General features: G+C 39.0%; 1 protein-coding gene across 1 annotated transcript; it reads right to left on the bottom strand.

Annotated features, from left to right (window-relative positions):
- Position 1: 1 nt before the first annotated feature.
- On the bottom strand, positions 2–9282 carry pex11a (peroxisomal biogenesis factor 11 alpha). Its single transcript, XM_034233560.1, has 4 exons — positions 9065–9282; positions 4520–4676; positions 4253–4368; positions 2–1637 (listed from the first exon to the last, which is right to left on the bottom strand). The coding sequence occupies exons 2-4, from the start codon at positions 4573–4575 to the stop codon at positions 1069–1071; spliced, it is 741 nt and encodes a 246-aa protein (XP_034089451.1). The 5' UTR covers positions 4576–4676; positions 9065–9282; the 3' UTR covers positions 2–1068.
- Between the last annotated feature and the right edge of the window lie 2065 nt (positions 9283–11347).

The raw sequence follows: 11347 nt of genomic DNA, 5'->3' as shown, positions 1-11347 counted from the left end.
CTGTTTTTATAGTATTTATTAACCTTTGAAATCAAGTGTGACAGTAAAAACATTAGGTCCCCTGGAATGAAACAAACTTCATGTCATTGTAAATCTCACTCGCAGCTTTTAGAACTGAAGTCTAATATTAGCTATTTTCTAGAGGGAGTTGGAGGTCTCTACTTTATCCTCCGCACTTGTTTTAATCAAAGATTTTAATAACATATATACACAAGCGTACTAAACAATATATTAAGAATATTATTGTTATCACATTATCGAGTGTCTCTACTCATTCAAATATAACACCAATTGTATTGATATCAATAATTTACATTTTAAATTGACATACAGGTCATGAGTGACATTCATTCTGCTGTCTGAGTCCTAACAGGTGAGATAAAATACTTTTTCACAGAAGACAAATTAGAACATAGCCATTGTTTGTGTTATTGGTAATTCTGTGCTTTTCCTACAATGACAAGACAAGATGTCTACTGTGAGAGAATCCTATCCCCTGAAATCTCTCAGCTGCTTTTTCCCCTCTGGAAGCACGTTTGGCCGAGAAGCAGTTTATCACTATCACATTGAGGTAAACATTTTAGCAGCATCTTATCACAAATGGAGAAAAGATAAAGACAGTGGACATAGAGTGGTAAACAGTTTACTTTTTCTAAGAGATATGTGCATCAGTAAAGAGCCCTTTTTTGAAAGTACAGTAGTAAGAAAACTGGTGTTACACGCAGTGCTGGAGAAGAAAGGAATGCACACAAGTTAAGCCTTGGCTCTTTTAATTCTATGTTAACTTGATTTGTATTCCTTTCATACCAGAGTTTTAAACTTCACCAGTTCCCCATTCAATGTTTAGTCATTTTGTTAATCAAGAATCCATGACAAAAAAATCAAATCCAGTCATGCCATCAGTTGTTGCTGCTGGCCTGATTTAAATGTTACAAATTGTGCCCTAATCTCAATGTGCACCAGGTCTACGTTAGTCCACCATTACAGCTTCAGGTAGACACACTACATCCTGTCAGGATAAATCCTTTTATCTGCAGTTAGTCAGCAGGATTAACTCTACCCTTCTTATCAGGGTCTGAGTCTTAACTTGGGCTGTGCAAGGGTTACAATCCCAATCACTGAAGATAACAAACCACAAAATCCTACCACTCCTGCGTTTAATTGGTATATACCCAACCTATCAAGGGGAATGAAGAGATCACATACATTTTTAAGCATGTCCAAGGCAACAGCAGGATGTGATCTCAGGCTCTCTAACAGCAGAAAGAGAAACGCATCCAGCTGAGGGATGACTGCTTCGGCCACTTCAGGACTCTCATTGAGATGCAGCTCCATTTTCTGTCTAAAGTGTCTGTCTCTTGCTTTCTGTGCCATTAACTGGATGACTTCATAAACATCTCTGGTCAGACTTGTTACTAGCGAGAGGAAATAGCATCGAGAGGCATTCAGACTCCAGCGTTCCTTGTCGATATCGCGGATAAGACCGACATTTCTGGCCCAAAGTACATTGTCACAGATAAAGTAGAGGGCGCGGTTGGCGTTGGCCGCAGTAAGGCAGAGGCTCAGCACTCGGTCAGAGAGTTGCATGGTTCGCTTAGCAGCCTCAATGGAATTTATTGTGTTCCCCAGCCTGAACACTGACAAAGGAGGAAGAAAAAAAAGCATATTAGAGCAGTAATCAATTTAATATGAAATGTCAGGTCAACATTTCATAATACAACTCGACTATTGAGGGTAGGATTGAGTAAAGCTACGTTAAGCTGTATTTAAACCAAACTACTGTCTTTCATCAAACTTGTCCCCCTGAGGGAAAAGGTTATAGACACTTACTCACAGTGTTTACCTACTGCGTGACACCTAGTCCAGCTCAGGCTTGGCCTTGCGATTGATGCTTTTTGAGCCATTCAGAAAGCAAAATGTTTGGCAACATTAGCCTCTGACATGTTCAGTTTTTAAATAATGACACCTACATGTCTCCTTCACTCATTATTACTGAGGCAGGAGCTCTGTGGCTGCAGCTCTGATGAACAAAGGAGATATATAGGTCAAACAGGAACAGAGACCCTGAGAGGGACATAGTGTTTCTTGCCTGACTCTGATGAAAGGCATGATTGACTAAGAACAATATGAAGCCAAGTGTTGTTGAAGAGATATAGGAATTATGGAAAGACGTGTGTATGATCCAATTAAAGCTACTGCTAGAACCTCTGAATATTGATAGAAATGCTGTACATTTTACTGACACAAAAGTCTGTTTTCCTGTAATAACAAAATGAAATTCAATAAATCCAAAACACAGTGTAAAAGTTTAAAACCTTCAATAATAATCGATGAGCTGTCAGAGCCAGTCTTAGGGTTGCCAGTGTTACAGACACAGGAGGTGCAGGTCCATGTGTCAGCACAAAGTCTGGTCCCCCACACAATATCTATCCCACAGGGGGCTCGCTACAGACTGACACAGCAATAAACAGCCAATACCAAACAGAATGTAACATTTCCGAAAGTATTAAACTAATACAATTGCCATTGCAATTTGTACTGCCTTTTTGCAAAGCACGGACAAATGTGACCCTGAAACACTTCTTCAGATATCTCTAAAAATGTGTTGTATACCGTTTGTTTATGTGCTGGAAGAAGATAATTAAGGCATAGTTGTAGCTGTAAAACATTCTACAAATAAGTAGACACACAAGTATGTCAAATGTCCTTCAATGTTCAGATTGAACAACTTTACAATGTGTCTTGGCAACATTGTCAATATGTTGGCAGTTGCCGTTTCAAAGTGTAATACTATTCTACAGTTTTGATAGTGGCATAATGTATGGAGGTTTTCCTGCAGTGTTTTAAAGCAGACGTCGGCATCCCTCCCCTGAAATACCAAATACCTTCACTATAACACTATCAAAATGTTATTAAGTAACTAATAAAATATATATGTTCAGGGTAAAAGTGTACTGCTTCACATGAACCTGGGTGACTTATGGCCTCTGCTAAACAGGGAGATTACCGTGTTGTGTATTCACCATGCCATTCGGGGAACATCTACAATGTCCTTTTTACTCTCACCTCTTACACCACTGATTCCAAACACAAGTGTGCCAAGGGTGAAGGTCTTAAAATTGCCCCTTAGGTTAATAATTACGAGGCAGATGTTTTTTTTCTATAACAATATAAATCGTGCATGTTACTAATTTTAGTTTTTCTATCATCCTACTAACATTTAGTTTGCAGCTGAAAATACACGATCAATCATCATACAATCATTATTCATTGTCATCGTTTAGAATGTCACATTTTGCTGACATTTCAAGTTATTTTACAATCTTCCACGAACTTTCATTGAACACAAAGTTCAAACTGTACAACCTGTTCCTGGTTTTAATGACCATGGGAGGGAACCCAGTGCTAAGAGATTGTAAACAAAAGACAGCAGATAGAGGTTCGTGTATTTTAACATCAGACATTCAATGGTTCTTAGAAAACATTGTCTGAAATAAGCTCTGTAGTATGTCCTGGAACACAGGGTGCTGTCTCAAGTGTTTTCGTAAAAAACATGAGCTTATATTATTTATTATTGACAATAGACTGGGCTTTATGAAAGCTTGAGATAGTCCAACGACTATAGTTTATATTGGCTGCAACTCGGTCCCTGTCGTGTGGGCAGTCCACAGTTTATCACAACCTTGATACCCAAATATTTGGGTTGATAAACAAAATCAGCAGGACAAAGACATAGGGACTAAAATTGGATGGGAAGAAAAAGCTTTGATGATGGATGGCCTTATTTTCCTGCATTTGTGCATATAAGTCTACAAAACTGGATATGTAGGAAGAAATAAACTGACTTCATTGAGACAGAGTTTGGTGTATTGAAAAATGTGAGTTATAATTGCAGGTTGTGACAGAGTAAGGATTTTGTTATCGACAAATTAAAATGAATAAACAACATTATTCATTGACCATTAGTTTCTCAAACGTTTAGCAAGCAAAAATCTATCATCAAAAGTGAAAACGCGCAGTTCTACCTTGTTTTGTATTGAACGCTACAACATGTCTGATGTTGATGAAACTAAACAAACTATGAGAAGGTTTTACACTGGGCTCAAGGGTCACAATCCAGTTATGTGAATGTAAACCTCCTGCCGGTTTAGTTTGGGGGGGGGGGGACAATTGGGGTTTTCGGTAATGAACAAACTGTCACTACTGTAAGCTCCTAAGAGACCACTCCTCAGTTACAGTAACTTATACTCACGTTTTCTTCCAGCGCTCATGTTGGTTTCCAGACTTTTGAGTTTCGCCACAAGGTCCTTTCTTTCGGAGTTGTTCCGAAGTAAATAAACCGACAGTGCACATGCATATTGAGTTGCTCTGAAATAAATAAAGTAGACAGTGAGAAAAGAGAAAGTTGACGGTCAGTCTAGACTGCACTTGTCATGTTTACAACCTCAACTAACTTTTCTATTGATCTATACAACATGGAATACTAAAGACTAGGCCACACACATGTTACACGACTTACCTGAATATACGGTCCCTTCCTTGACTTTGGCTGGTAAACTGCACAACCGCGTCCATTGATAAATCTTAGTAGAACAGCTTGTTCTAGCTGAGTCGCACCCTCGTTCAAAGACGTAAAGCGTCAATTTCTTGCTACCGTATAATGGGAATTCTTCGTGCTCACTATGGAGAGGCGAAGTCACGCCCATCTACTTCCGGACCATGGGACCCCGGAAGCGAAAAATGTACATTGAATTCAATGGAGAGAGAACACGTATCTTTTGATCCCGTTTGAATTGTGCCACGAACTACACATATGATGTTTGTCAATCTTAAACAATCATTTCCATGTCAAAAAAGTCACATTTTGTCGTAAAACTGCTGAAATATAAGACTATGAAAAATACGCTACTACAAAGACTACAAATCCCAAATCCCATTCTGGGTCGCGTAAGTGATGTCACAGGCATGCTCGGTGATTTATAATAAGACTCGTAATTAAAGCGAAAGAAGAAGAAGATCTCATAACTGATTTATTCCCTCCAATAAATTATAGATCGCTAAAAATAAATTCACTTTTACAAGATGCCTGTGTGCTTTGTACCAGGTTGTAGTCATAAAAGTGATCATACCACTTGCTCCTTCTATCGATTCCCGTCTGATGAAAGGACCAGGAGTCGCTGGATCAGACATATCAGGTAATATACATGTTGTGCATGGAACATAGTCAAGTTAGCTACCTAGCTAGTAGCGACGAGTAGCGAGCACGTTAGTTAGCATTACATTACTTAGCCTTGTCATTTTTAGTAGCCTTACCATGAAGTTATTATTTTATTACATGAAGTAAACCAAAATGTTAAACAGTAACCAAACATGATGGTAAGTATTTCGTGAAACATTTGAAGAGTAGCCTTCTGCGCCCTCCACCGGGTGCTAAGGAAGCAGTTCAGGGAGAGTCGAAGGCAGGCATGGAGCTTTGCATGTCATTCTTCTGGACGTGTTTCATTGTGATGACAATCTGTTTGTTGGAAAGACAGTCGTTGTGTGCTTATTGAGAGAAAATTGTTAGAAGAGATAATTATTCAAAGTGTTGTTACTTTAAAGTGTTGTTACTGACCTTTTTCTCTTTTATTTTCTTTACCTCACCTGTAACTGCTGAGACGTTGAGGAACATGCACACTGACCTGCTCTGGCAACCTGATTTCCACTGTACGTAATAGTATTTGGTTATGATATATTATTTATATACATCAAAGGCACAATGCACCCCCCAGAGACACACATGTATTGAGTGTGATATTTTGCATAGGTCATGTGAAATCATCTTTACATACTAGAAAACTGTAGGAGCGGCAACTTGTTTTGAAATTGAATTTTTAATATCCGATAATAAAGTTGATCTGTTTTCTTTATTCTTCTCTCTTCCCAGCTCCATCACCATTCTCTGTTCCTGCAGGTCCTGCTTGCTAATCAATGCTCATATTTTTTTACACAATTACAAATAAAGTCATTGTATTGTATGACATGAAGTTGTGCTTCATTCGGAGTCAATAATAAATTCATTCTGCCTTCAACTGCGCAATGATTGTGGACTGCACCGACATCCATGTAGCTGCCCCCCAGTAAGATGAACCAAGCAAAGAGGGTCCCCATCATGCCCAAGGACATCCAGCTGGCCCGCCGCATCCGCGGAGAGAGGGCTTAGACTGACCTGAGACCAGCACACCCAAACACAACAGCTCTTTTAAGAGCCACATACATTTTCAAAGAGTTGCAATCCTACGTTATTATAATGATTAAACTGGTTCATGTATCACTTAGTTTACTGAACCGTGATGAATGAAAGAAATTAGTGAGGTAGTGGTTTACTGAAGTTACAAAGACATTAATATATGAGTAACAGGTCAGTGTAAACACAAGCTTCTGTCAATTATGGATCATTCAACTATTTATATAAAAATATGTAATAAAGTTCTAAAACAAGTATTCGGTATATTCCTTGATAGCTTTTGGAGAAGGTTGTTTTAAGTTTACTAAAATCTATCGTTTCAACTGTTTCACTTTATAAAAAGGGAACAGGTGAGTAGAGCATCATTGAGTTTCTTATTCTGTCAGTAAATTATCCAAATGAATGTTTTTCATTATTTTAGTCAACCCTAAACAAATTGATTGTACCTTTTAATGATGACCTTACATGGTCGGCAAAGTTAAATTAACTTCAGAAAATCAAATCTGTTCTGAGAAAAAACTAATAAATGTTTAAAGATAGGAACTTGCCATCCCACTGAAAAACAGTCCGTAGAGATTTAAAGGCGTAGTTGTAGTTCAGTCCAACGTTTCATTTGACAACAGTCAACTATTTTCATAAAGAATATATATATTTTTCAAAGTCAACTTTATTGTCAATCTTACTCAGTTTGAGAGATCAAAAAAGACGTTTAAATAAAATTATACAATTTACAGATATGTATACAAATATATATATCCTATATACACCATCATGTATAATGATGGTGTATGATGTAGAAGGAAGTGTGGTAGATAACAAGTAAATATAGAGTTACATACAGATCCATGTTACAGCAAAAGATGGAATAACTAAGAAGCACGCAGTATAATAATAATTACATGCAACAATTAAATAACTGCTCAGCATCTCCACCACAATCCCAATCTGCTGTGTCCTGTTTTCCTCCCCTCTGCATAACACCCCATCACACATACGAAACACAACGCAGAGTCCGAGGGTGTTAAGAGTATGTTTATTGAAATGTCCTCCTCTCTACTGGCCAACACAGGGAGCATATGCTGGGTGTAGAATTGTTCCAGGAGGAGGAGATTTCCATGCCATGCAGGGTCTTTGGGGATGGGGATGATGATCGCCTCCTTTGTGGTCCACACAACAAAGTAGCAGAGACTCCGGTCTGTGATGTGCAGCTGCCCTTGGACCTGGTGCCAGTATGGGTGATTCTCCTTGAGAATATATGACCCACCCTCCTCACGGAGACAGAAGGATGGTAACTGGACTGCCTCCGTGATGGTCATGTTCCTCTGGCTGTGTGGACACTTCACCTCCAGCAGGGCAGATGGCTGCACAAGTCCATCGGGTGATGCTCCCAGAACACCCGACTCACTCACAAAGAGACCAGACTCGATTCGAACACTGTCACTTGATAGGCCTCCACAAAAGCTTCACCCCTTCGGCCTCGTTTACAACCCCCCAGTTGACAGTTGGCGATGTCTCTGGCCAGTGGGTTGTATGTCTCCTCTCGCTGTTGGTAAAGTTGAGACACCGGCTGGACTACTTTTTAAGTGCCAGGCTTCCTCCACTGGCACTCAACATCTGTGGAGCTGATCTGCCACATGGCAAATATTGCCAATGCTGCAGCGTGGCTGCATTTGTACATCTCCTGTGCACAATCACAGACAGCGCTCTGCATCGCGCCATCGTCTCCCATGCAGATCTGTAAAAATAAAGTAAGTACCATTTGTTAGCATGCTATAATAGATTGAATGAGCAATAATACAAGGATGGTCCGGATCTGGGGGTGGGAGGGTTTATTTTTCCATAGTTTTGTCCTCTTGTCTGTTGTTATTGTTTGTTTTTCTGTATTTTTTGTAATTTGTGTTGTATTGGTTGTGATTGTACATTGTATTTTTCTAAATGTGTATGAATACGTTTTTGAAAAACATTTGATCAACAATAAAAAAGGATTTGGTCAGGATCTAGACTCAGTGTGTAGTTTATTAATTAATCAATGCTCTCTACATTAGGAAAACACATACCGGTGTACCAGAGGGAGTCACACACAGCTGTGCCTAGATAACCAAAATCCTTGAATCTACACACAGCAAATAAACTCAAATGACACAACGAGAAAAAGGAGATCACACATACAGTATAGTCGATATAAAACTGGCCGCTTCAATCTGAAGAGCAACTAAAACAAAACACGGGAGTGTACCTTGTTCTTGTGAACACTAATGTTATCCACAGCATACACAGAGACCACGAAGTTCTTAAGGAGAAAACTAGTTGCTAAAAACAAAACACGTTAGTGTACCTTGTTAGCTAATGTTAGCTAGCTGACATTAACGTTACACATTGCACTCATATTACTCACCGAAACCTTGTAAAGCCGGTCCCGCATGCTGGCTCTTACAGAACCGACTAACTCCCCTTTCATATAGGTACAGCTCTCAACGTGCCCAGACTTGTAGTGATTTTCACCTCGTAAAATACTTTTATTCTCATTCTGAAAGAATGTGGTGAAATGTGCTAACGTGACGGCCATCTTTATGTTGGTGACGCGTATTGTGCGAGACGAGAGACCTGTAGTTCACTGAGCGGTTTCACACGAAAAAATGTGTAACTTCACAGTTTTACGACACATTTTTATTTTTTTGACTTGCAAAATGTTCTTTTAAATTGACAAACATCATATGTGTCATTCGTGGCACAATTCAAACGGGATCAAAAGATAACCTTTCTCTCTCCATTGACTTCAATGTATAATTTCCCGCTTCCGGGGTCCCATGGAGGCTTTCGGAAGGGGAGGGACTTCGCCTCTCTATAAACAACGTCGGCAACAGCGGTTCGTCTAACGTTGCCGATTTAAACTCCAGTAGGTAATGTGGATTTATAAACTTCTTCCACGTTGAGAGTAAGCTAGTTTCACGGTAGGTTTGGGCGACACTAGCAGTTGAGAAAAACCTTCTTGTTTCACTACGGACAGCTTAGCAAACGGACCAAAGCCGAACGTGTATGGTAGACGGACCAGAGCGTTATTGGTTACTTGGTTACCAGCAGTGTTAAAGTAGCCTACTTAAGCACATTACCCTTAAGTACTGTGCTTAAGTACTATTTTTAGAGACCTGTTCTACTTGAGTTATTATTCAAATGTATTGCTGATGAATACTTATACTCTACTCCAATTCTTAGGTAAATTGTGTACTTTTACTCCATAACATGTATTTATTATCTTTAGTTACTTTTCAGATTTGGAAATATAAAGAACACTTCAATCAGACTTTAGCTACACCTGGAGTAAATTCACAAGCTACCCTGCAGTATGCAAAGTATTTAAAGTTAGCTGCACCAATATGATATATTATTCTGAAATGGACCGATTTGAATAATGAGTAGCCTACTTTTACTTTTGGTACTTTAAGTATATTTTGGTGCTAATACCTTTGTACTTTTACTTAAGTAACCTTTTCAATGCAGGACTTTTACTTGTAATAAATAGAGTATTCCTACACTTTGGTACTTGTACTTTCACTTAAATACTAGATCTGAGTACTTCTCATACCTCTGGTTACCATGGTTAATCTACGTTTAATGGCATCGCTGTTTGAAATTTTACAAGATGAGGTAAAAAAATGTAATAATAATATCAAGAAAAATAATAAAAACAATTAAATAATACAATTCACAATATGTATTGAGTAAAAACAATGCAAACTAGATGATAAAAACAGTCACTGTAAACACCTTTTGATTTAAAAAGACAAATTAAGACTGTGATACACAATTTTGCAGTTAATATTGTGTGGTTTGGAGCAGTGCTTGAATTGGAATGAAAAAGGTGCCAGTACTCTAAAATCAGCAACTTTTTCAAGTCAATTTTATATATACAGCCCACAAACAAGAATTTGGCTACTATAATGCTGGTGGGTTTGTCTCTTTACTACTGTATATTTTAGAAAGGTTCACTGTACTTAACATTTTTTATGATAGGCAGCGGATATGGCTAAAGCTCAGTAAGGTCAATATTAACTGAAAATATAGCAATCAAAGTCTAGATCTTCTGCTGAAGACACATGAAGCAGAGACCTTTTGAGGTGAGAGCCCCTCTGGTGGTGTTCAACATTAATGACAAGGAAACAAAGCTCTGGTCAGAAGCATTTTTTATAAAAAGCTTTAACAAAATTAAGTATTTCTGTACATTTTGAATGCAATCTAACTTTCCAACTCAGAAAACGAAAAACGAAAAAGTGCCAAAAGTCTTCTCACATGGCTGAGCTGCTTTGCAATATACTTCACCACTGAAGAATACAAATATGTATAAAGTAAACTATGATGCAATCTAACTTTCCAACTCAGAAAAATGATAAAGAGCATGAACAAAGAACATGTAAAAACAAATGCAAAATTTGCACAATCTAAAATGAGAAACTGTAACTGCAAGTAACAAAGTCTGAGCCATGGTAAAGAGTTACATTGAACACCAAGCTGATCAGATAACTCCCTGGTTGGTCTGAAGTCCTTCTATCTCCAGGATCTGTACAAATCGGCACATTATGCCAAAAGTCTTCTCACTGGGTGAGCTGCTTTGCAATATACTTCACATTGTTAGAAAAGGCTCCAGAAGGCCTTGGGGACATCAGTATCAGGGGCTGGAGCTGGACAGGCTCTTTCATCAGCACTTCTCCTTCCCTTTGCCAGCCAGGACCTCACATACTGTTCCGGATTTAACTGTCCTAGTGATGGTCCATTACATTTAATGAAAACCAGGCTGGACAGTCGGCTGACAGAGAGAGCATTCCTTTTTGCAGTAAGGATATCGTTCATGCAGCTGAATGCCCGCTCACACTCACTAGTGGAGACAGCGATGGTTCGGACTGCTTTCAGTAGAGGCTCCATGGCAGCAGGTGTACGGGATACCCTGGTTTCCTTGTATTCGCGAAAGCCCTGAACAGTCTCTCTTCTGTCCACTTTCAGCACTTCGCACAAACGTAGCACCTCTACGTCCCCATACTGTACGTCTAACTCCTCTTCAGGCCAACTTCCAGGATGGATAACTTCATGTCCTGGATTAGCTGATTGTCCCGGGCCTCCCGGCCATGT

This window comes from Gymnodraco acuticeps, unplaced genomic scaffold, assembly GCF_902827175.1.
Source record: "Gymnodraco acuticeps unplaced genomic scaffold, fGymAcu1.1, whole genome shotgun sequence".
NCBI classification, from domain to species: Eukaryota; Metazoa; Chordata; class Actinopteri; order Perciformes; family Bathydraconidae; genus Gymnodraco; species Gymnodraco acuticeps.
Note: the sequence above shows the minus strand (reverse complement) of the source record. Positions and strands in the feature narration are given on the sequence as shown.